This window comes from Labrus bergylta, chromosome 23 (assembly GCF_963930695.1).
Source record: "Labrus bergylta chromosome 23, fLabBer1.1, whole genome shotgun sequence".
NCBI classification, from domain to species: domain Eukaryota; kingdom Metazoa; phylum Chordata; class Actinopteri; order Labriformes; family Labridae; genus Labrus; species Labrus bergylta.
The window spans coordinates 10,958,310-10,985,084 of record NC_089217.1 but is presented as its reverse complement, the minus strand read 5'-3'; the positions used below and the strand labels follow the sequence as shown (position 1 = coordinate 10,985,084).

The 26,775-nt window shown below is 42.1% G+C and overlaps 1 protein-coding gene across 1 annotated transcript; it reads right to left on the bottom strand.

The window, feature by feature from the left end:
- Positions 1-24,784, bottom strand: mdfic (MyoD family inhibitor domain containing). The gene is made up of 5 exons (XM_020654729.3): positions 24,433-24,784; positions 23,983-24,136; positions 21,945-22,055; positions 8,475-8,855; positions 1-3,056 (listed from the first exon to the last, which is right to left on the bottom strand). Exons 2-5 carry the CDS (start codon positions 24,068-24,070, stop codon positions 2,806-2,808), a joined length of 831 nt encoding a protein of 276 aa, XP_020510385.1. The 5' UTR covers positions 24,071-24,136; positions 24,433-24,784; the 3' UTR covers positions 1-2,805.
- Between the last annotated feature and the right edge of the window lie 1,991 nt (positions 24,785-26,775).

The following is a 26,775-nucleotide window of genomic DNA, read 5'->3' as shown; positions in this document are numbered from 1 at the left end:
TCATTTGTGGGATTTTTATCAAAAACAGGAATATGAAATGTCAAAACACAAGATACAATGGTTTTCATATTAAAAGGACAAGGGCAGCTTGTTGGTCTGCAAACACAATTATCAATCATTCATTCTTTGGTTATGTTTTATTTCTTTGAAGACAGATCGCTAAGATAGAAGGTAATGTACAAAACGTATAAAGCGGTATAAAGCATTGCTGGAGATGAAAATGACAAGAATCAAGTTTAAGTCACAGAATACAAAAACAAAACTAACTGTTGAGTATAAGAAGATGACATGTACTGTAGCTACATGTGTACATTTTTCTCTTTTTAGAAGAATTCTTCACATTATCGATACTGCGTTTTCTAGTCACTCATGAGCCTGGAACAAACGTGTGGTGCCATTAACATGAAAATGAGTTGGGTTTTTTTTTCTCTGCTGCAGAGGTGCCTTATCCAGCCTTCTCACACACAACAACAGTGCACCATTAAGACGAGCCGTACACGACAGCACATTATCTTTGTTGGCGTTTGGAAAGGGACGATTTTTTTTTTTTTTTTTGAAACCATTTAGCAAGCAGTGCTAATGAGGGCCAGCATTAAGTATCATCACTTGAACATCAAAGCGGATCTCCAAGACAAGAAAATGACTCCGCTTGTGATTCACTACAAACTCATCTGGAGATACACAGAAGGAGAAAAAAAAAGGAGAAGAAAACTGCCTTTACCCTGTAATAGTTTACCATTTCAACATGACAGTTCATGATTCCTTTTTTGTGTTGTGAGTCACTGGGCTTGATACATGAAAGCCGCTTATACGGCGACCAGGGTCAGCGTTTTTAATTCCTTATGGACGCCCTCGTGAACAGAGTGCAGTTCAACAATTCATGCACACACAGTTTGTATATTAAGTGGAATCGTAGAGAAGATGGGTACCATATACAGTCGATAAAGCCTGTGTGTAAATAGTAGAGGAGGACTCTCGTTGATATAAAGACATGAGCTGTACATGGTTTATCTAAAAGTAGCAGAAAACTGTACAGTAAGCCAGTCAGAACCCTTTTCAATCCAGAACATAATCATTTGCACAACATTTCCAGTAAACACAAGGCTTTAAACATTGCCACATAAGGAGATGAGTTTCTTTGGTATATGTTTTCATAGAGCTTCAGACAACAGAGTATAAGGAGACATAATGGAGAAACAAAATCAGAGGTATAAGGTGGTAATAACAAGACTAAAGTCATATGACATGAATGAACTTGTCATTCTAAGAGAAAAGAGAAAAAATTAAACTGTAGTATGATGTGAAAAATGTAATACTACAAGGCCATATATTAGACTACCCTTCTTATGAATGGATTCAGTTTCTTTTTCCATTCATCCATGTGAGGTTGGGTCGCGCGTGCAGCAGGCGCAGTATGTCAACCCAGAGTTCCATCTACCCAACAACGTTTTCCTGCTCCTCCGGGGGGGGGGGGATCCGAGGGAATCCGATTTATTTGGGGTTTTTGTGCCTTTATTGGAGAGATTGGACAGTTGGACATCATGGGGAGAGAGAGACAGTGGGAAAGGAGCCACAAGTTGGATTTGAACCTGGGCCACCAGCTTGGAGGACTATAGTCTCCATACATGGGGCACGCGCACAAACCACTGGGCCACCAGCGCCCCTGGATTCAGTTTCTTGAGCAAACTTTTCAGAGTTGAGGTTTTTAATCAAACCTACCATAAATGTAGCCTCACTCATTGTAGCGCAGATGGCTGGCTGCACTTCTGATATCCCCCTTCTACATAACAAACAAGCTAACCATAGCATCAATTACGGATTCTTTCTCGTTAAATTTCCATTTAATCTGTAAGAAAAGAAATGGACTTCATTCTTGTGCATTTCCACCTTATTCATGTTATATTTTCCCTTGTGTCTCATAATATTTCAACTTTATTCTCGTTATTTAATGACTTCATTTTCAAATCTTTTTGAACCCTTTATATCCTCCATGCTCTTATACTCCATCATAACGTCCAGCCTTTTGTAAGAAGCTAAGAATTAGAAGCTCTTCAGCTTTCTTGTGCAGTTTCTTACTTACAATAAGCCATTTGTATTTGATTTGTTTAGTAATAAAAAAAAGTCAAACATACCACCCTCAGAGCAAGCTCATTCTCAACCTTTGGTTCAGAAAGTCAGATGATGATTCACCTTTGACATTTCACCAGTTTCTGCTGCTCTACAGTAGATCGGAGGAATTGAGTGTGTTGCAAAACTACGTATGCAACCAAGAATGTTTGAATTGTCACATAAATCCTTTACAGTGTAGTACAGTACTAAGACTAAGGTTTCTGAGCGTCATAAAAGTGTTTAGTGTGTGCAGCACATCGGTCATTGGAATGACTAAAAAGAGGCAAGACATGATTAAACAGCATTCCTGATGAAACAATAAAATCTCTAAGGCAGTCTGTGATAATACTTATGAAAAGGATAGAACAGGTAAGAGAAAAAGACTTTCCTACACACTAAATGTTTAACTGACATGTTCATATAGTTACTTGTAGCCCCTGCTGAGCTGGTTTTGGTGGAGAAGCCCAGTGTCAAAGTACATCTTTTAAAGCAAGCTTTACACAAAAACACACACACATCCAACAGCAACACTCAACACACACATATTTCAACTATCCCACACATTCACACACACATTCCGTCTGTCTGCTGCTGAATTCAAAGTAACAGCTGCAGCCCGTTCCTTCCATCCTTCCATCCAGGGTCCAGTTATCCCCTGCAGAGAGACACCCGGGTCTACCCCAACGCAGGCCTCCCTTATGTGGGGAAGCAGATGCCGCAGCACTCCATACAGATTTCCAGGCAATCCGAGGACTCGCAGCAGGCGTCCATGATGCCACAGTCCATGTCGCAGGGGCAGTTGCAGTCGTCGCCCAGGTCGTCGGAGCAGCAGCAGCAGCAGCATGCCTCCGACGTGCACGCGCCGCACGAGGCCTGCGCCACCACCATGTTGCAAAGTGTCAGGAACTCACAAAACAGGCAAGCCAAGATGCAGTGGACGCAGCAGTCTGGATCAGCGTGACACCAGCCAGGGTGATGAGTTGTAAGGTAAAATAAACGTGTGAATTGAGAAAATCAAATTGACCCAAACACTGACAAGTATGCACAAAAATACAAATTAAAGTGTACATGATGCAAATGAGATTTTCCCTTAAATTAGTGCGTGTTAATGGAAACGGTTCATGCAGAGCGAGTGCATGCTCGGCAGGCTGACAGTAGCTGCGTGGTTAAAGAAGGTCAGAGCCAACTACACAGGGGGGGATGAACGGAATAAGACAAATTCAAAGCAGTGAATCCCCCCTGCTGGTTTGATTAACGGACTGTTAAATAATTGTGGCATTATCATGCAAACGGCGAGGTTGATCACAAAAAGATGATTAGTAAAGTCCAAGAGTCTCCGCTGGTAAATAGGTGGATTAATGCAGGCCATTCTTACACCTCTGATTAACATTTTAACTCCTCACAGGCGCTCTTTGAGTAGCTGGTGGCCGGTTGCAGCTTGTTTTTTCATTGCAACAAAGCGCTCCCCTTTAATTACAAATATGACCGTCAACCAGCAGAAATGTTAGATATTCTCTTCACAGTTGTAGGAGGTTGCAGGAAACAAGATGATTCATCCCAAAATAAGTTGATTCCGGTAAGAAAATCACGATATGAAACTTCTGGTGTAAGGGGTGCTACAGCACTTACAGTAATCTGTTGAGTACAACTCTCAAAATAGTTGTCTTTGGAAAAATAAATAGAGCGAAATGCAGAAAAAAAAGGAAGCAAGAAAATCTGAAGTTGTTAGTTTATTCACATCCCGTGGACAGCGTTGCACTAATAACAGATACATGTACATGATTTATGTTGTCATCAATCATGCTGCTCCAAACTTAAACTTCTGTAGTTGTATCTGAGTCAGTAAATCATTTGAAATATCATTGGGTGAGTGCGCCTGGCACACACTCCTTGCAGCTGTCTCCTTTTTTTGCACCAAGGCCAGCACAGCACCACTGCTTTGGAGTGTTAAAAAGACATGATGTGGATGTATGCAGAAAAATAGCATTACAAACAGGGCACATTTGCATAACTTTCATCAGCCCATCTTGAGCTGTCAGAAGGGGCTGTTACTGATTGGGTTAGAGGGAACGCGAAAGGAGGAGAGTGTGGAGGACGAGCACGGGGAGGCAAGCTGTGGACCGCTGGATGCTCATGTTTGATTAATCAAAGTAAAGGGGGATTTTTTTTTTTTTCTTCCTATTTTTTGCGGTGCTCAGGGGCTGCAGAGCTGACCAGAAGCAGTAGCTGAGTGTGATACAAACAAGATGGAGAAGGAACATGAAACGAGCAAAATGTGCAAGTGTGTGAGTGCGCCTGAAGTTTGAATGCATCTTATTATCCTTATCTGAGGCCGTAAAAAAAAAAAGTGTAGTGATGGAAGATGCATGAGAATGAATCCTGCACTTATGCACACCTCATGTGGACAGTGCAGAAAGTTTCTGTTGTCCAGGTTTTGGATTTCTACTCACAGCAGAAACAGCAACAACAGGCAGCCAGTCTGCAGCTTGTAAAGTTTCGCCTTTACAAAAGAACAAGGATGGGGAAATATATGACAAAAGAAGTGTCATGACTACAATGATATGGATGTCAGAAGCAGCTAAGCACTATTTCTCTGTCTGCGATGACCATAAGACCATATGATTCAACCCTGAAACTGCTTATTAAGCATGTTTACAGGTTTTAACTGCATCAGGTCTGTGTGTTTGGAAGAGGAGAACTCTGCAAATAGTGCAGCTCCTGGTAAAAACCTTGCAAACTAGGGATGTTCCTAGCGACCCTTTCGGCTAGTCTAAAAGAAGAAGAAGAAAAACACTAAAAATAAACAGTCAAAATGTAGCTGAATATATTAAACACAGCTAAACATCATATTTTGCTCAGCCTGTTTAGTTGCAATTTGAATTCATTTATTATAATCTTCAATAATAAAATTGACAGCTTTTTAAAATGCTGCTAAACAATTTGTTTACTGAGTGTGGCTAAGTTTAGCATTGCTAGCACCACTGATTATTCGGTTCTGCTGAATATGTTTACACATCACACTGGTCGAGTCTTAATATGCCAATTTACCTGCGCTTTTCCTACAGTATAAGAAGCAGTCTGTCCGCGATGCTGGTTTACATCAGGGGAGTAGAGCAGGAAGAGCAGGCTCACTGGTCGGTGCAATAAGCCTGACTAGTGGTGGGTTGGCTGCATTACACAACACATCGTTAACCCCTTACGTTAATATGAATATTAATAGTAGGTTTATACGATTTGTAATTCTGATGCTGACTAGAAAGGGTGACAACATTTAAACTTTTAGATGCCACTGACGAGGTCGGAACACGTAAAGGTAACTGATCACTACAACACAAACTAATGTCTGGCAATTCTTAGACATCTTCACAGACACTCTTTTAGTAGCTGGCAGCCTAATGCTAGCAGCAGCTTTGCTCGCAGGTTGTCTTAGGTGTCCTGTTTCTGTTTAGAAGAGTGAAACCCAATGGTGTCTTTTAAGTTTCCTTAAAATCAGGAAGGAAAGCTGCCTGGCAGCAATGTATTGTGATCAAATCTTGCTATTGATCAATATAAAAAAAATACAGTCATCAAAATGTATAAGCCATATCACCCAGCCTTACTAGCATCCATTTTCCTGTTCTGCCCATGTGAGTGCTGAAATAAAGCCAATGTGTTAATAAATACTGCCCTGCCAAAGTTCTGTGTACAAAACCTCAAAGTTCATCCTAACAAACTTTGAAGGACCCAGAGGGTATAGCCATGCCAGTGTTCTGAACGAAAACAGCAGACTGTGAATACGATATAAACACAGTACACAGGCATTAAGCAGCGGCCGGCCATCTCAGCTATTCACTTGGATGTATAATTCAACACCAGCGATTAGCCTGGATCTTAGAGAAGCCAGTAAGGAGGGGTGGGGGGGGGGGGGTGGGGGAGGAAGGGGGGGTCCTATACTGTACACAAGAGAGAGCTGGACGCAACGCACATCTCCATGAAAACAGAGAGAGACAGACAGAAGGGCAGACAGAGACACAGAGTGAAACCAACCAACAGACAGACAGAACAGCACACACTGACACCGCTCCTGTTTAATGTCAGCGAGCAGCGATGAAGCCCACAGTTTGCAGGGGCAAAAAAACAGTGTCCGGCGCCTCAGAGGAAATAGTTTGAGGCATCTGGAAAGCTAACATCAAAAAAAAGGGAGCGGCATGACACAAAACAAGCTGGATGGGCCTCAGAGCGGCAAGCTGTGCAAAACATTCAAACTCACAAAGAGGAAGCGAGAGAGAGGGCAAGATGGCCAGACGGACAGCGATAAAGAGAGAGAGAGAGAGAGATTGATCAGGAAAAAACAACTTTTGGCGGCCATGGGAATGCATAGAAGGCACACGTGGGTAAAAGAGGGCAGAGGGTGTAGACTGGATAGCAGAGGTCCACTCTATGCACTTTAAAGCAGGTCTGTTTATAACCCATAAATGAGGGAAAGTCAAAGCTGGAGGAGCTCACACAGCACACAAGAACACATCGAGGTTTCAAAGCAAAGCACGCTTGCATCTTTGGCCCTAAATCTCTAAATGAGGCTAAAGCAGCTTGAGGCCCTTAACTGATTACACACAATTAACAAAAAACGCAAACTGGATGACAAGAGTTGTGACAACCCACCCCGCTGAACAAAAACAATGTGAGCAAATGACTCCTCAGAAGCGGCGGTGTTATCACAGATTGGCTACGCTGCCAACGGCATGTGCCAAGAAACACAGGGAGCCGCAGAGTCCCCAGAGCTAGCTCCAGCTAGCTTTACGCCTTTTATTTCCTGTGTTCAGGGGGCTGTTTAGGAGGCTAATTTCACAGGCAAACAGATTATGTTAATCCGTGTAAACATTCAAACACCACAGCTTGGCTGTTTTCCGGGGGGAAATAAATAGTTGAGAGCGAACATATTGATTCTGAGAGCTCTTGTGTCTGCAAATAAGCAACACAAAAGCCATAATGAGACAGACTTGTTGAGCTGATGTTGTTTTCTTTTTTCTTTCTTTTCTTTTTTTTTTTTTTACACCCTCTCTCTTCTGTTCTTTAGCAATTAAGATGTTGAAAACATGATGTGTCTGGAATATCTCTGGCGGATGAATCCTACCCTTTTTCTGGAGAGGTGTTGTGATTGTGTGTTGGTTTGTTTTGCTCGCCTACAACTCCATCTGATGCATATTTTACACATCATCAAATAAAGATCTATCTGCCCATTGTGAATCTTTAAATAACATCACACATTTTATTTCCCAGTTTACCCTGAAGTAAAAGCCCGCACAAAAAGAGAAACCGGAAAAAGGCCTCGAGTAGGATGAATAGGTAGGAATTACCCCTCCACTTTGATAAAACGTGCTCTAGCCCTCAAATCGTCCACGCTACAGAACACATGCATGTCCACAAACACACACAATACATGCACATGTATGTTGTCTGAGGAGGGACGCGATGGGGCCTTATTAATGAGGGCCAGTGTGGTGCTGACGGGATGTAGGGAGAGCCAGAAAGGGCCCAGAGAGGTGTGAGGGGCCGTGAGGGGCCCGAAGACGGCTGGTCACGACTTTTAATAGGCACCCCGTGCTCTCAGGCCTCGTTAGATGGTCACACCTATCTACCCGATGGAGGAGGACCAGCCGGCCGCCTTCATTACTGGACACACCTCGGCCTTGCACCTGACAAAGTGACGGCTTCCCCACATGGCAAACGGGCCCTTTGACTTGTTGTTCAGGAAAATAAAAGCCACAGGAGCGCGCTAAGATGTCACTGGGTTGACGGGACTGATAAATACGAGAGGTCATGCACACCCCATCATTAAAAGGTGAGAGAATGTAGGAATTTATTATCAATATCTTGTAAGGTGTTATTTCAGCAGTGCCTCGCACAACAGCCCCCTCAGCACAGAATTCTCTTTGATTGTCATAGTGTGGTGGTGTATTGTTTCAGTATGACTGCAGCTCATGTTTGATTTATAACTAAAATTGATATTTTAGCTCCTAAAATCTACCAGTTTATGTTTTTGAGAAACTATGTAGTAACTCTCTTTATTTGAGAAATAAAGTGGTATAAAAATGTCATATACAGTATTTGTATCGCTTGAAAATCATTTGTTTCATATGTTCAAATGGTTTAACAATCATGTATGCTTGACTGATTTGTTGGTTAATTTACACACAACAAAACATCCTTATGAAAGCACAATTACCGGCATTTATCCAGAAAACCGATGGAATGAATATACAAGCAACAATTAATTACAGAAAGAAAGGCATGAAAGCAAAAAAAAAAAGTGTTAGCAAAGTTAGTAGGAGAGTCTAACTGTGTGTATGTGTTGGTTTGTGCTCTCTTGTGTGTGGGACACTCACCTTCAGGTAAAGGAGGTTTCTGGGACCCCGTAGAACTGCCTTTGCTGCGTCGGCTGCTGTCGCTGTTGACTGACAAGCTGGACCTCAGTTTCCTCTGCATCCTCGTCGACACGGGCGTTGACGGCTGCTTCCTCGGCTGCTCTGTTGTCGTCGCGGCCGCCGCTGCTGCTGCTTTCGACCCACCTGTGGCACCGTTGCTGATGTTGCCACCGCAAGAGCACATGCAAGTGGCCCCTGCCCCGCCAATCCCGGGATGGATTCCATTGCCGTTGCTCAGCAAGGGCGTGCCAGTGCCGTTATGGAGAAAGCCATTTTGGTCCTTGGCAGCGTCTCCCCCGGCGGGCTCTGAGGGCACATGCTGAGTCTTAGACTGAGGCTGAGCTGGAGGGAGACAGGAGAGATTACATTTTCACTCATGTTTAGTAAAGAGTGGGGACTTAAGAACCTGCACAATTACTTTAATCAGTATTTAAGGCAGCTTCCCTGCAGTATTTTACTTTTCATGTTTTAATTTGCCTTTGAAAACCTTCAAGCTGAGTCTAAATACATCAAAATCCTTTCAAACTGAAAAAAACATACAGCTTTGATGTGGAAGTTGACCACTAAATACTACCGAACAGCAAATGATGAATGCATATGTGTTTACTTAAATAAGTTTGCATTTCTACTGGCTATTCATTATGGAGGAGAAACTTGTGGATTCCTACTATTCCTTTGCCTTTTGCAGATAGACGCTTGATAACTTTATATTCACTGAAAACAACTTTGTCTTCATGTTACACCCCACATTTTTTACTCATATATAAAGTCCCAGTTCTTACAAAGCGAACACAGTAATGGAGACACACCACCACTTTCAGCTTAATAGTTCTCAGCAAATCTTGCTGCCATTCTCTAATATGATAATATCGATCATCTGGCAAATATTTCATCCCAGCGTGACAGAAAGAAGTGAGAGATATAGGAACCTTATATGTGACAGGTTCACAAAAGCCAGCGCTGCAGGCAGACAGACGTTTGTGGGAGCAGCACCCAGGTGAGTTGAGACAGTGTGCGAGCGCGAAAGAGAGATTAATGCAGTAGAAAGAAAAAGAGAGCCTGTGATACTGTGCATATACAAAATAGCTGCTGTCTGCAACGGTAATGATCTCCTTTCCTCTGAAAAGCTCAGAGATGGCCTCAACTAGTCTCTCTAAGCGGATGTGTGACAGCCTCGAAAAAGTCAGGAGACAGCGACCTGTCTGATAAGAAAGAAGGCGAAGGATGTGAGTGACTAAAGGAGGTGGCATTTTACTGAGAGGAACACCTGCACATTCAGCTCTACTGGGAGTTACTCCTACATTACCTCCCCTCCACATCAGAAACGCTGTGCATGTGCACGCAGCGGCAGTGCACGTTGAACTTGAGAAGTTGTGAATTATTCATCTCTTCTAGTATGAACTATACTTGTTCTTTTTTTTTTTCCTATTCTATACTTCATATACATTAAATAAATGGTTCCTCCACCACTGAATTCTGCCATGTTCAACAATTGTGTGGCAGAGGTTGAAGTGAATGAGTTTTAACGATTGTCCAAAAATCAACACATTTTTTTCCAACATGGATTCAAACTTAATAAAGAGGTCAGTCATTTTTTTCCGTCTGTATATTCTGTCTTTCAGCTCACCAACAAGTGCAATTACAGTTAACAAGGGAGGGTGAGAGTGTGGGAATCAGGGCCTTGCGCCTTTTTAACAACACATCACCCTGGGAGAGGCCGGACGTGAATGTGGATGTAAAACAAAGCAATTAAATACACACGCAGGGTTTTTGCCTTCTCCTCATTCCGGCTCCTGCATGCAGCTTGGATAAACAAATATAGACTTTGGGGATCAGGATTTCATGCAATTTGAATTAGACAACTGGGTAGCGCGCGCGAGAATTCATTATGCAGTGATTTAAGATCCAGGTTGATGGATTTTCTTCGATGAAAGACACAAGCTTTGCAGGCTGCCCATGACAATGTGGGGAGGGACTAAAGCTGGCTAACAAGAAGATTCAGAGTCCGCCTCGTCTGTTGTTGTTCAGTTTTACCCCTGACAGTTGCATTTTTGTTACGTTTTTCAATCATTTTTAATATATGCATCTTGCATTTTTACCCCTGTGCTTTGGTTAATACTAGAAAGCTAGGAATACGCTCAGACTTTAGTACGGTTTTTCAACATAGCAACACAGTGGGCCTTGTTCTCCTTCAACTTGAATCTCAAACGTCACGATTTCTCATTCGATTCCTAGATGTGGCTACATACTGTTTATGTGTAAAAACAAAAAGGACTGGCTGACAATTAACAGAATGTCAGAGAAAGTCAAATGGAAATAATTAACTTGTCAAAAATAATTTCTAATGACCTCCTTCACACACAACAACACAACACACACATAACGCTGCAAAGTCCCGAGTTTTTCACATCTCTACTACTTAGAAAACTCCTGCCAAGAAGATGACAGCTCGTAACAAATCAGTCACCCATAGCATCCCACATGATAAAACAGTCCCTTTTCCCATTTAGGTTTAACAAAGTAGCCACACAAGCTCGTACACATAAACACATATTCATGCACAGAAAGGCCGAAGCAGACTGGGAGGCATAATTACCTTTCCCTTTCAGGAAGTCAAGCTTTCAATTTAGTAAAGTATAAATAGTCATGTATAGAGTACATGGCTGTGTGTTTCAGCAGCAGGTTCTTGAATAGTCTTCATACAGTCCTAGGCTTTATTTTTATCCTGATGAATATGGTGACTAAGATGAATAGACACAGTGGAGTGATATTCATAATCATTGATCATGATAATGATGATACTGTCAAAGATGGCAATGACAGACTTGTACAGTCACTAGGAGACAAATGAAGACATAATGAAGAGAGAGGAGAAATACAACTCCTGTTGGAGTGTGCAGCGCTGGGAAGTTTGGGAATCTAAAACTTTCACTGTACTGTCCACGGCAGCAAACAAAATTATATTTTGAAAAAACAAATCGCTTTTTTCTGTAATTAATGACAACATACAGTTGAGAGAAAAAAAACACAAGCATTTGTTAAATCTGCTTTAAAATGTATGGAACAACCCATGAGCAATTTTGCATCAGATCAGTCGATCCAAATTAATTAATTTGAAGATCATTTAAAAGTGTGTGCACAACTTCCATGAGCTTTTACAAAGAGTAAACATAATGCTGGACATCATATTTTCCAAAATAATGTACAGCAATAATCAGAGATGGGACAGATACGAACTAACAACTGTATCTGGTCCGATAGTGACGTAATTTTCATATCAGATTTCAGACTTACGGCGCCGATCTGCATCACCAATCAAGAAGGATCGCTGCACAACTCACACAGTCTCATTTTAAAGACATTCAGACTAAACTTTAAGAAGTGTACACAAATCGTCTCCATCAAGAAGTTCAGACGAGATGGAACAGCTCCTTTGTGATAGAAATAGGAGCTGAAAACTTTACAGTTGTTGCTGCCTCCTGTTTGTATGTGGAGCCACCACAAAGTTCAAATGAATTTATTTGGAACCTTTTTATTGATTTGTTTCGCTCTTTAGATTTTTTTCCTTAATAAGAAATGCAATGCCAGGTTGACTACAGCTTCGTGTAACCTTACACATAAAGGCAACAACAAAAATAACACTATTAATTGTGTTTTTTTTAAATATTGGAATCAGTATCGGTACAAATGTTTCAGAATCGGAATGGAACTGAGAAAGTGGATTGGTGCATTGCTAGCAATAATAAACTTTCTGAAAATTAAGTTAAATTCTCCATCTGAGTCTTCAAATGAAAAAATGCAAAAATTGATTTATTTGTGTCCAAATAAATCAACTGAGCAGCACACGCACTGCTGCAGCATTGTTCCTATAGCACAGCAGGAAACACAAACTGCATCAATATTTGATATGAATTACTCCAAGCAACTTTTCTTTAGAATAACACGAGTTGTGCAGAGATGGGTAGGTGTCCTGAGATAACTGAATGCACACCACCTGACAGGTTGCAATATAACACCATGTTTTGGAGGAACAACTGGACACACACTTCAAATTGGACTTGTAACCGTCCGATTTCGAGTACATCAACAACTGTTGAGAGTGTACATTTGTAGTTGAATAAAACATGGTACTCCCCTACACACGCTGTCACACACATCACAAGGGAAACTAGGGGCTGAGTGGTTCTTGACTGTCTAAGCAGCATCCCAATTTGGTCCCAGCTACTGGTAGCTGACAGCCTCAAATATCTGGGGAGCATTTTTAAAAGGCCAGTGTTTGATGGATTCATGAAGAACACACAAATATAATTGCCATTTGTCACCGAGTCTTCAGCGGCTGCGCCACACAGGGACCGAGCACCGGAGTGCCTGGAGAGCGCTGGAGCTGCACCAGAGCTGTGCAGGGGATCGCTCTGTATGTAAAACTGAGAATATAAACACCTCCGTTTTTGTCACAGAAAAAAAGGTCCTACAGGAGGGAGCTAGAAATTGCACCCAAAAGACACAAGAAAGAAGAGATATACATACAGTACGTATGTCTAAAGCCTACACAGACACACACACACACACACACACACACACACACACACACACACACACACATTAATTCATACAGACTACGAGGCAGACCTACCAGGAAGAAATATGCATGCATGCATGTCAACTAAAACAGAGCTGTATAAACAAGAATTCTAAAACAGTCCAGAACATGAAAATATAACGCAGAGGTCATACAGGGCAGCATGGAGACTCTCATTTGCACACCACTACGCCGAGAGTCACAGGTAAGTCAGGGAGAGGATTGAACAACCGCACAAGCTCTGTGTTTCTAAAGCTCAGTCCTTTTTAATATTAATGCCCCAGAGACCGGGAGAAAGAGGGAGAGGAGAGACGAAAGGTGTTTGCCTAGGCTTATTAGAATGCCCATCATAGCGAGCATACAGTTATTCAAATGTCACATCATGTCAGCCAAATAAACACCACAATCCAGATCTTGTGTTTATCTCCTAATAGCAGTTATTACACAATGCTGCAAGTTTGTCAGTTAACACCGAATGGAATATGAGGTAGGAAGAGGATCCTTTATTTTTTCTAAACAGAAACTTTCACAATACACGGTGACAGACAGTTAGCTCTGAAATGCAAATTCTTCTAACACGGCCAGCGTTTTGTTTATCTTTTTTTGCTTTGTATTAGAAAAACATGTATATTTTCTGCTCGGCTGCCCATGTACCTGCATGATTGAAATGCTAATTTGTAAATGTGCAATGACCTAGCCAGACTCCTCTTACCACCACCACCCTTGCTGCTGCCACCCCCCACCTCCTCTCTCTGCCAAAACAGCCTGAGGTATCATCTCTCCTCCTAACAAACAGCAGCGCCGTGGAACAGCCCCTGCCTTTCAATCCAAAGGGATATATATTCTCATTAGAAATTATACATCTTCCCTGGCCATATTTATAGACGCAAAACCAGGGGAATTATACTGCGGAGAGAGTGAGGGGGAAAGAGAGAGAGAGAGAGAGGGAGGAAAATAGTACAATGAATGTTATTACAAAGGGCTCTGATTGAAATTTTCCTTGGGCGTATCAAAGCCTCGTTTACCGTTTGACCTTCCAAACTACGGGACAAGGACTTTCTTTATTGTCTAGAAAAATGCATTGGAAGGAACAGACAAACGACGCGAGGATCATCATTCGAGTGTCCCGGCACAACAAAACCCACCAACTGTGATTAGCATCAATGTACCGCAGATAGCCGCAGTATGAAATGAGAGCAAATTGGCGATGTCAACTGGCAATCAGGAACGAGCATTTGGTTAGAATATTAGCCTCCTGGCGTGGAGTTTACAGAGTGGACAGCGACCTGACAAAGGCGAACAGAAATGTCACCTGTTTCAATAGATATCTCAAAAAAAAAAAAAAAAAGGGATACTAGACGTCACACAGGCATCATGGTGTTGTCAGTTTAGACACACACACACACACACACACACACACACTGTTTTGTATTTATCTAAGATAAAATGATGATGATGGCGGAAGAACGGATAGTGATGATGACCGCTGAGGATTGCTAAATTACCTGCTCTGATATTGGATCCTCATCAGCAAAAGTGACATGCTGTGTGCGTATGTATGTGTGTGTGTGTGTGTGTGTGTGTGTGTGTGTGTGTGTGTGTGAGTGGGTGTGTGCGTTTGTTAACCTGCAACAGAACTCTATTAGCTCTCGTCACCTGTCAAGGCTGATCATATTGTGTAGCATCTCATTTAAGCAGGAAATGTCACATTTTTCGCCTGTTTTTCTATCCCCATCCCAGGACGGTCACTTTATATTGCTCAGCTCGTTTTCGGCAGTGACGCTTAGTTTCCACCCCGTTTTAATTCTCTGTGACAGTCGTTCAAATGTGGCTCCTCTAACCTGCTGAAGGGGAAGTGACACATGAAGACAGAGCTTAATATTATTTCCAAGGCACCCACCCCACCCCCCCACCCCCCCCACCCTCCTCCCTCTTCTCCTAACCACCGCCGCCTCTATGCAACAAAGAGAGAAGCAGTGCGTTAGGGACTAGCTAATTTCAAATTTTGCTGCTGATTGAGTGGAAAAAATAACCCCCTCGGACCTTGTTCTGCTTAATTACATTTTACAGTAGAAAAGGCAACTTGAAAGACAAGAGCTTGATTTGACGAACCTCTCAGCATACTCAGCGCATGAGGCTGGTTAAGGTGTGTGTGTGTGTGTGTGTGCGTGGTGGTGGTGGTGGTGGGGGGGGGGGGGTCATCAATTATCCTTTCATTTGAAAACGGAACATTTTCCCAGATTAATATGTCTGACTGCTATCTAAATCATTGAAACTCTCAATGAGATGCCATTTTCTCTTACATGAATCACATTGAGGGGGAGTCATTCTCACTCACTCCTACCCCAACTCTCCCCCCTCTCCCCAAGCTTTGACCACAGAAGTCTCTGGTCTCTCCACTGTTGTGTGGAATTTGGCATGGTGCTAATTTGAGTGCTACTAATGTGGCAGAACGCAGGACATCAAGGAGCGCTCAGAGCCTCACAACCTGGCTGCTGTGAGAGACTAAATGTTGCCTTATTCTCTTCTTTTTCCTAATTTCAGAGATGAATTTGTACGAGCCTGTTTCTGCATTAAGCTAGTCAAGCGCCTATTATTCTCTCTCATCTGTATCTTACTACAGTGAAGGGGAGAAGGAGTGTAGAAACAGTCAGTCAAGTGCAGTATCTTTAAAAAGCTGCACATCTTGCACGGATTTAGGCTTTGCACGGCTAGCTACCGCAATTTCTAGAAAGATCAATTATGACGTGACTCAGAGCAGGCCTGAGGGAGCTGCCAGGCTCCATACTCCAAAAACGTGCTCCACCCTCTCCTTCGCTGACGACTCAAAACAAAACCAGAGCAACAGAGCGGGAGTGAACGGGAGGGGAAAGGGGGTATTTTCAGTTTCAGTTACATCGATGACTCAAATATTCCACCAGCTTCAAAATCTACTCGCTGAAGTAGAAGTTCCACAGGAAACTCGCTCGTTTGAAATTCAACGGCAGGCGCGCAGACATGCACATGCGCATAGTCGTACTTGTGCACATACACAAAGGCCTAGACATGCAAAAACTTAGACACAACAGCACATACTTGATAAATACAGTATGCATCTTGCAGCAGATCCACAACTGGAGCTAGAGATGAGGATCTAGCACTCCCTAAAAGCCAAAAGACAAAAAAAGCTGAGGTTTGACTCTGGGTCAGAAAGGGGATAGGCAGTCTATCAAAATACCCCCACATCTAGTTCCTTTATTTGCTCAGTATCAATCTCAGCATTAACCCTCTGCTAATGGGACAGCTGTGGGTCAGCGCCTCACATCTTCGGGATGCCAATCAAGGCCTTAAGCTGAGAGATCAGCCTTTGGGACAGAGGTGCTAGTCTGCTTCTGAGTGGCTTTTTAAACACGGAGACGCCTTTATCGATTTTAGCTCTTGCCTGAAAGATAGGTGGGGGGGGGTGTATTGCACTCGCCTGGGCCTGTGTCGGCTGTGACTGTCTGTGAGTCTGGACGGGAGCCATCCCCTGGTCCCTGGTCACCCTCTGATGATCAGGGGAGGGGGGGGGGGGGTGGCTGACAGAATGACCTAGCAGAGAAGCACTGAACCTGCAAACACGAAGGGGGCAAGAAGCTGGAAGCTCGAGGGGGTCATAGCTGGCGGGGGCAACATCAGCAGAGATCTCAGTAATAGAATAGGGTTTTAACCTTAATGTTGGAGCCAAAACCCTGTTAGAGGCCAAGTAATCCCCACTGTGCTGCTCTCATTTGAACTGGCTGATTTTTTTTTTTTTCTTGCTCTCCTCTCCGAGTGGTTGATGAGAGGCACTGATGTTAGTTAAGGAGCTAGTACACATGAGTTTAACAGTGCACCTGGGTCATCAGATTAAAAAAAATATGAGGTTGACATAATATATTTTTGATAAAGGCTAGTTGAATTGAATCTGTCGTTGTATTAAAATGCATGATAATACAGTATGCAAAATACGAGTAGTTCATAAAGCGACTCATATAAGTTACATTTAAGGTACTTCTTATTTACTCGTGTCTTAAGGCAACATGCCAGTTTTAAAATACGCCCCATTGTTTCTCTACTCCAACATTTCCTCTCCAGCTATCCTATCCAATGAAGGCAAACCCAAAAAAATCCCCCAAAATCTTTAAAGGAAGAATGTGTGACTTTTGGATCCAGTAGATGTTGTCCCTGAGCACCAGCATTAAACCAAAACAAACTGCTGTGCTGTTTGGCTAACCCCTCTCCACCTGCGTTCGTTCAAAGGGGGAGTTAGAAAATGGAACGCACCATAATTAAGCACCATTTAGGACAAGCGGTGGACAAAATTGTCCTTTGCTTGAGCTGCAATTGCCTGTGGCCTGCATTGTTGTGTTAGCAGGCTAATGTTAGCACACTTAACTCATAGCTTCACATTGCACATAAATTGACACGGAATGGCCGTGATCTAAAAACCCATATATGACATTCAGAAAAGCAGTGAGTAGGCTGAGTTATACTTTTCTTCAGTACTGGACCAAAACAGCTTTATACGTTAGGCCATCCCGTCCATGTAAACACAGCTCCGACAACAGCACAGCTGGAGGGACTCGCGCTTCTCACTCATTGTAGACAGCCATGATTCAGAGAGACATTTATAAAGGATATACTTGAATTGCAACATTTATGTGTAAAATGTCTGCACTGCTAGTGCAATACATCTGCTCTTTGTGTAGTGGATTTTTTAATTTCTGCCTTTATTGGGTTTTTTTTTTTTTTAACTGCTGTGTGTGTGTTTTACTTGAGAAAGGGTTTTAGATTTGAGTATTTCTTCCACTTCTGGAAATATGTAGTGCATAAGAACTTTTTAAACATAAAGGTCAATTGGTATTTAAAACAACTTGGAAAGATTACTCTTTATTTCTAAGAGCTGCAATAAAGAAAGAAAAGCACTCTCCCTCCACTATATATATATATATATATATATATATATATATATATATATATATATATGTTGCCTAGTATCTTGCGTACTTAAAAGACTGCAATCCATGGATCGACGTATGCATATCTAATCATTTGGCTCAAGTATTTTGAATATCTTTAAAAAAAATTAAGAGTGAATAGGCTCGGGCACTTCGGGCAAAATATGCTAATTAACACACTTGAAATTTCCCATATGAAATCTATCTGCACCAAGACAATGAGAAAATAATTACAACAGAGGTAGAATTACAATGGCCATTTTAATCAACCCCTACACTAGCATTTCACCCTATTTATACAATTTTTGATTCCATGACCCACTGGTAAGTAATCACTTGAAAATTACGGTTCAGTTTATAATAGGTCTTTGCTTTAGACACATAATTTCTGCAGAGACAGGGCTCTGAGGATTACTATGAAGATATGAATCTTGCATAACAACAATCACTGTCTGCTTCCTATAGAAGAAGAAGAAGAAAAAAAATATTGAGGGGAAAGAAAACTGGCTTGAGGTTAAAAAGTCTTTGAGTGCTTAAGTAACTTTGGAATATACATGAGGCAACGTGTGACGGTGTAAGAATGTTGATTCAACACTTGGGCAGCAGAATATTTCAGCACTGATCATGAAAATGATGAGGAGGAGGAGGCGGAGGAGGCACTTGCCCTTTGTTTCATCCTCATCTTACTCCGCAAAGCATCTAGTATCATAACGCTTTATAGAGTTGTGTATAAATTTTAATTGTTGCACTGTGGAGAAATCTTTTCTTGCAAGAGAGGTACAAGTGTGGACATTTAAACGATCCCTTTGACTGCATTTATTAGGGGTCACAAATTCACTTGCAAAAGGTCAATTCTGCACATAGGTAATAACCTCCAAAAGGTGTGCCACTAAAGCGCCCAATCAGGGATTCACACAAAGGCCACACTAATGTCTTCCTTTAAGAAGAGTCATGTTATTTGACCTTCCTTTCTCATTACAGAATTTTACCAATATAAAAAAAAAAACACCTCTTCTTCAGAAGCTAGTAAGGTCATCTTTATAAACCACAAAAAAAAGAGCAATCACAATCTGGTGAATAATGTGACGACTAAACTCCTGAAACTGGTGCAGGTTGGTAGAAATGTATTCAGAAGTAGAGGTTGGAGAGCCGAGTTCCTGTTTGCAGGAGATATCAGCTGCTTGAAAACCCAGAGCCGTCTCTTGAGGAATGTCTGTCTCCCTCCTCCCTCAGGACTGCCGAGCCACAGAGGAACCGTTTTCCAACAAGGGCCTTACATTGAGGGCAGAATTTTATTGTATTTTTTTGTCTTATAAGCTGGAGTACTTTGCATTCATGGGAACCACCATGTTTTTTTTTTTTTAAACTATGGAAATTCACATTTTCTATGATGATAATTTCAGTGGTTTAGTGTTTAAGTTTTAAATGCACTCCCCTTAAAATGTATGCTGAGCTTTGAAAGAAACAGTTTTAATTTAATACAGAGCCACTGCCATGTTTACTTTCCTGTTCTCTTGGCACCCAGCGCTTTAAAAGACAACTTGTCAAAACAATGTTATCCAAACTGAAACGGGATCTTCGCTGTTATTACAACATCACAATAGGCTTCCTCTTGTTGTGAAAAGTCACCCTTCCACATACCGTACACAAGCCTTAAATGGGACATCAGGGAAAGAGGGGGGGGGGAGCAAGGGCCAGGATGTGGGCAGGGAGATGATTTCTTATTGATTTCCTGTTTCTGCAATGACTAGGGCTCTCAATTACCCTTGCCAGCCAGCAATCTGATTGGTCACCTCAACAAACAAAACCACAGAGGGACTATGAGACAAATAGATTAACTTGAGCTCCTTGAAGAATTTGATAAAACCACAAACATCGGTATTCAAAACTCAAAGGTTATCATAGCAGACATTTGTAGCTTTGCCTTTGTTCTACTATTTTCTGTTCTTGTACGTCTAGTAGCGCATCTTCCTCCCTCTAAAACTCCCTTACCAGACAGTCTGTGTGCGTGTATGAGAGAGAGTGCACGTTTATGTGTAGATGCTGAGAGGGGGTGACATCAATTACAACGCAAAACTGTTGTCACAGGGGCTTATCTGCTGAGATGAAAGAAAAGCATGCCCCCCCCCCCCTCCCTCCCCAGTAGTGCAATACTCCACACACCTGCCAAGCTAGAAAGACCTCCTGACAGAAAATCTTTTTTTTTTTTTTTTCTGCGACTGAATCTCTTTTTCCTCGCTGAATCAGTAAACAAGCCACCGGCAAGTCATTAAGCTTAATACAAAAGAGGCAGGGAAAAAAAAAGCACCCTGGAAAAGTTAACAACCTAGAAACAAAAGAACTGTTGTGGCAAATGCAAAAAAAACAACCCACAATTCTTATTATAGCTCAGCACTTGCATAGATGGAAGCAATCAGCTGCGATTTAGCCTTTTCTGACACGTCTCACCCTTCTTAAGAACAATAAAACACACAGGGCTTTTAGCCAGTTTCCTCTTTGTCACCTGCAATCCACCGATGAGTATCAAGTCACTGAAGAAAAGTCTATTTACACTTAAAGATCACATATTATACAAAATACACTTAGCCATGTTTCCGTTCACTAATATGTGTCCCTAGTCCCCAATTATGAGAAAAGTCTGTTCTCTTCAATTTTCAGAAAATGTGTGCGCAAACAGGCCGTTTGGAGATTTTCCCTTCATGACATCACAAAGGGCAGTAACCCCTCCCTCAGGTGGGTGACAAACCCACAGATAGGCGTTTGTTCTGCCCTCTCAGTCTGCATGCTCACCGTAAACAATTGGGCATGGTGCAAAAAAAGCCTAAAGCCACCCAAGTCCTTCCAGAGAGGGGAGTGGTCAGACACAGCTCATTTGCATTTAAAGCTACACACACAGAAACAGCCTGTTCTGAGCAGGTCTGAAATAGAGGGGTTTATAGGCATGATAAAATACAGGATCAGGTTGGATTTATAACAAGAAACTTCAGAGACATGCTTTGCAGAGCTCTGAGTGAGACTTATTTTAACTTGTTAAAAACGGGTATGATAAGTGACCTTTAATAAGACCTTCTCATATTTCAAGCACTAGTTGTTTTGTAAATCTCCCTGTATCAGGATTTGCATATTATTGTGTGTTTTTCTTTCAGTTACCACTGCTTTCCGAAGTTAGAAAATCAGATTATAAGTCAGAAAACACTGAAAACGTAAGGTGAATGTTATTAGATTGTTTATAGGGACTATATTACCTCTGCTATGTTGAATTAGTCTTGAAGCTTTATGTAACTGATAACTCTGTAAAAGGGGGAAAAAACCTCCAGCAGCAGCTACCACAATTCTTTTCCAAAAGGTAAATGTTTGGTACAGTTCAAAAACATTGTGGCTAAGAAGCAATCAGTGCATTAAAAGAGTCAATGCCAGAACCACAAAGAGGATTTCCCCACTTCCCAAACAGAGCGGCGAGGGTTGGAAGGAGAAACGAAAACGTGAAGAAACGAGCCAAGTCTTGGTCATTATGGCGGAATGAAAGAGCGGGCATGTCACCTCTCACTTGTCCAACCTCAGCGCTTTCTTGATGTTGTTTTAATTTCAGATACTGAAGATAATATTGAAGTTGGCTAGCTGACCCTGCCTGCCTCGTGCATATGGAACTGTCTAAGAAACACATTCTTGAAGGCATGTTCATAAAAAAACGAAGAAACTTGAACCACTTAAATGTTACATAAAAACGATCACTAAACACCTACTGAATTTAAGCCCAACCATCTGACTTAGCAGGCAAAATATGTTAATCGTTTTCACTCTCCAATTAAACGCCTCATTGTTGTTTGTCATTAAAAATAACACCACGATACCCTGCTGTCCGCCTCCAGCTCTCCCCAGGTCGTTAAAACTTACTTCTTACAGGCTCGCAATAATTAGGCTTCTCCTCGGTCACGTGACTTTTTCCCTCGCTGGCTTGTTTCCTGGGCGACGGTGTTCGTCCTGATGATTCGCTGTCGCAGGCATCTGGGGTCACAAGGGTTTAAATGTTAAAACATGGCAGAGGAAGGAAAAACTTGCACACAAAGTTAAGTAACAAAAAATTATGGCGCTCCGGTTGTTTACTTTAATGTTATCCCATTACGAGCTCAACTGTTCTGAATCAACGCGCATTACGGACATTCTTCCAAAAACAGATGTAAACTTTGAAAGCAGGGTCAGCCACAGTGGACAAAGTATCGGAGACAGCTGGACGAGCGAAAAAGGTGCGGAGGCTGCTCTGCCTATTTTTGCCAGAAAAAACAACGGCCGCTGGCAAATGGTTGCACAACATAGTGGGGCGATTCAGGTGAAGGCTGTGCCAGAGCTCTGGATCTCATTTTCTCTCCTTCTGTTCCCCGGGTGTGCTCTACCTGCCAAGCTGCTTTTTGACTGCCATAAAGACTGCATTCATCTAAATTGGAAAAAGTATGTGGGCAAAAACGTTAGGCCTGATAGCTCGGCCTGCAAAAACACCAGACAGCTCCACTCATCTCCCTAAGCCGTGTCTTTTGGCTTTTTTTTTTTTACTTCAAGACTGTCTGACGCTTTGCTTATTGCACACTGCTGCTTTGTTCTGTAAATAAACCTTCCACAATGACTTTATTCACTGGTTTAAGGCCAGAAGCCTACTCATAGCGCACTCTTTTTTTTTTTTCTCATACCCTACAAGTTTTTGCAGTCACATTCTGTATCTTGAACTCTTTTTGCTTGGAATCATCAGAAAAAAAAAAAAAAGTTGAAGAATGATTCAGCAGCACGTTTATCAAAGCTTGATGCGTTTGTTCCGATGCTACAACACTCTCTGTTTGTAAGCCGTGATGGATGGGGGAGTGGAACGGATGGGTGCAGGCCAGCAGCCCTAGATAGATGTGGCACATATCTCAGCTTGGAGCTGATGTATGGTAGCCACACTTGCGTTAGCAGCAGCACTGTGTGATGCATCGCAGTATTTAGTGATCACAGTTAGAAATAAATTGCTCTCTTCTCAGTACATCTACAGTCCCTTGAGAGGGGAAATCCAGTCTTAACTGCAAGCGCCTTTGAAGGGTCCAGCTAGAATCCATTCGCAATCCAGCAGCCGCAGTGATTGCTTACTTTGTCCTACTTTGCTATTTTTTGACAATGCCATAATGATGCTTGGTATAAATAGGGTGGTTAACGGTTCATTGCTTGTTTGAAGAAAAATGAAAAGGGGGTGCGGGGGTAAGCTTATTTTACATGTGATAATCTTAGGGGCAACTAGAAAGTTAATTAAAAACTATAATTGGCTGTGGTTGCTGTTAATAGTCACCAGGGCGTTTCTTCAGACTTTATTGAGAGAAAAAAGCAAAAACATTATCAAGGCTTAACACTGGAGCACACAGATACTGATGTACACTAAAAGTCACATGAATGTAATTTAAAAAGACAAGGCTGATACTGTCCTGAGCACACTGATAAACCAGTAATCTGCCACGCATTCCTTAATGCTATGTGTGATTTTCTTCTCTTGTTTTCTCCCATGTTTGACCGAGCAACATGAGCCCTTGACGGAATATGTCAAAGATATTTATGGCGCTGTTCTCATTACTTGTGCACTCCATCACAGATTCACACGAGTGAACTTCACATGTGCACATAAGCGGTGCATTATGGAGCACGAATTCATGCATGTTTGAAAGTCGCAGAGTGCTTGAACAGACACATTTTTGGCTTTTGGACAACAAGAAGCTGGACGAGAGACTCAAAAGAAGAAGACGTATGTTGTTAGTTGAGAAGCGTTGAGGCAGTTTTACACACTGTGTAATAAAATACTAGTTTAGTTACATCTCACAGGAGAACCTCTGGGGAGCCAAAGAACCAACTCTGACCCCCTTAATACAACTCTTACATCCCCTGCTATTAATAACTTGTATGTCCTGAGTGTCCTTACCTTGAGACAGAAGGGGACTTTTCTTTTGCTGGGGGCCCTTCCCTGGCCCTGCCAGCCCTACCGGAGGCAAGACTGTCTCCTTGGACATGAGACAGTTGTCTTTATGGGGACAAACACAGCAGAAGTAGTTCCTCCCTGTCCTCAGCCCTCGGCGCTGTGAAAAAGCAATGTCTCATCATCAGCACAGGCTTGAAGACACAAAGCAACACCGTGTTGCTCATTACTCACATTCAGAAAGTCGTCTGCTTAATCACACAGCGAGAGAGTGACGTCGAGCTGCAGTTAAAACTTAGTGGAAATTTCCCTTCCCTTTCTTTTTACGTAAACTTGCTGCCATGTTCAGCCCATTAGTTCACATACTCCCCCCTATTCTTTATCAGAACTCGACGGACGCTCGCTAAGTGTTGTTTATAGCTGACTCGGACATATTTTTAAGAAAGCTTAACTTACCTTTCAAACATGACAACTCCCTCGCTTCAAATTTGACTTATTCCCATCCTTCCTTCCTCCTACACTTTCCCCGAGACGTTGGGATAGAAAAGAAGAAAAAAAAGAAAAGAAACGGGGGGGGGGGGGAACTTCAAGTCCGAAAACTTTTTTTTTTTTTTGTTAACTTTTGCAGCAGGTTTTTTTTTTTTTTCTCTGAGTCTAACTTTGTCCAGATGTTGTTGACGGACGTGAAATATCAACAACTGTCCTCGCCACGCCGTCGACGTTCAGTTGTGGTGCTTTGCTGAGGTCTGAAACATTTTCATCATATCCGGATTCCTGAAGCACAGCCAGTGAAGCCTCGCTTCTTCTCTCCCTCTGCTTCCCTTGGCGGTAGAGAAGTGAGCAAAGCCCTCCCTAAACATGTGTCCTCGAAAATTAAGTTAGGAAAACGGAAAAAAACAGGAAGAAAAAAAAAATTAACCAGAGCTCCAGTCTTTGATTTTGCACTCATTTTTGACTCATTGTAGGCTATGTTAAAACTTATTAAAAGTTTTGGACTACTAGCCTAATACATGCTGTTCAAATTCTCTCAAATATCATAGTCTCTGGGCTCTATGGTGTGAGCAAAATAAATAAAAACATCACAACATTTTGTCGAAAATTTGTGTCAACAAGGGTGCAAGTAGCCTTATTGTTGTGGATTTCATTTAGCTTAATAGGCCTGTCAAGTGAGGACAGTGACTTTTTTAAAAATGTGATTATTGTCCAGGCCTAAACTTTATTTCTAACAGGCATGACCAGTAAAAAATAATTTGCATACTTATCTTTTTTTTTTAAAGTTTTTAAGTTCTCCTTTATAGAAGACATTCAAAGCGTTGTCTAAATGTATATATTTAGCCTATAAACAGCAACAGCAGGCATAGTTTTACAAGGGTGCAAAAGGATGCATTGCACCCTAATTTGACATTTCTGCACCCTCAATTTAATGGGCACATAAACATAATTATTACAATAATTAATCAAGGCTTTCAAATAACAACATTGACTTAGAGCTTGTTTATTACTGACGGTCATGACAAGTGCACGTGACCTGTATGTCCACTGGGGACCACATGTGGGACCAATAACATGCTAATTTACATTTGACATTGCCGGTCACTGTAGCTGCACCCCCTTTAATCTCAGATGCATCCTAAGTCATTTTTTTCTAGAACTGCACCTGAGCAACATCACCCCTAATAGGCCTATCCAACCAGAGTAAGTCCATTAGGATATCTGTTATCAGAGTCTAATAAGAGGTGGAAAGCTACAACCATGCTGGGATCTAATTGGCCTCAAAAAACGTATGAATCATCTGAATGCTAACATACTGTACATTTCACATCGCCTACATTACTGGGTGTACATACATACTAGTTCTGAACTATGAGATGAGTGGGGCCCCCGATATTTCAAAGAAGGTTAAGTAAATTCCTCTAGTTTTACTTTGCCTACAACTGTGCTACATTGAAATCTCAGGTATCTGAAGTGTAGTTGGCTGAATCCTTGTCATTTGGCAACAAACTCAGTCCCTGACCGCCTTATCTCTAAGAAGAATGTGAACATAACTGCTGCAGGAAAGTTAGCCAACATGAGTTAAAAGTTTGAAAATTTATAAGTTTTCCAGACTTATAATCTAAACAACCTCCTCCAACATCTTCTTCTACTTTTCTCCATTTCAATTCAGGTCTAATTCACTTTAAATAATTGGCGACTCAGCCTCATGCTGTGTCCTCTGTGTAGTCAGTAGGATTATTGTTTAGTGCAGCTTCTTGCTGATTGCCATCATAGCCATTGAACCCTATTGGTAACAGTATAAGTGAGATTTAAGCCTCGGTAACATGAGAGTGTGGAGGTGATTGATGTGAAATATGCCCTCCCTCATTGACTGGCTGAACTCCATTTTCTGCTCCTAATGCAGAAATCACTCCGGGTCCCCAGCATAATGATTTACGATGAATCTGTGTCAATGTTGAACTCGGCAAACCCCACGTAATCCATCTTGCAGATATACCTACCCTACCCCGCCCCACCTTGCCTGCTCTAGCACGCCCGTCCCCTGCGTTCGCAATGGGGAAGGCAAGGAATGCGTCTCTCTCCCTCTCTCTCCGTCTATAAGTGTTGAATCCATTACAGGGCTGATGTGTAATCACAGAGGACCTCTGTGCCCCCTCCGACTGTAATTACCTGGATACAGATTCCTCCCTCACTCCATCCCCTAGAGCTGCTCAAAGCCAAGAACTCTGTTAACCAGCATGCAGTGCTTTCAGCCTGCCTATCTGGGTGGCAATGTGGAGATATATTTGAGAGATGTGGCCTATA

Excerpts from the sequence above, each read along its gene's own strand:
- mdfic (XM_020654729.3), bottom strand. The coding sequence starts at position 24,070 with ATGTCCAAGGAGACAGTCTTGCCTCCGGTAGGGCTGGCAGGGCCAGGG. Across the intron at positions 8,856-21,944 it reads TTATTGCGAGCCTGTAAGAA|CTCAGCCTCAGTCTAAGACT; the intron begins GTAAGTTTTAAC and ends GTCTCCCTCCAG. Across the intron at positions 3,057-8,474 it reads GAAACCTCCTTTACCTGAAG|ACTGCTGCGTCCACTGCATC; the intron begins GTGAGTGTCCCA and ends ACGCTGATCCAG.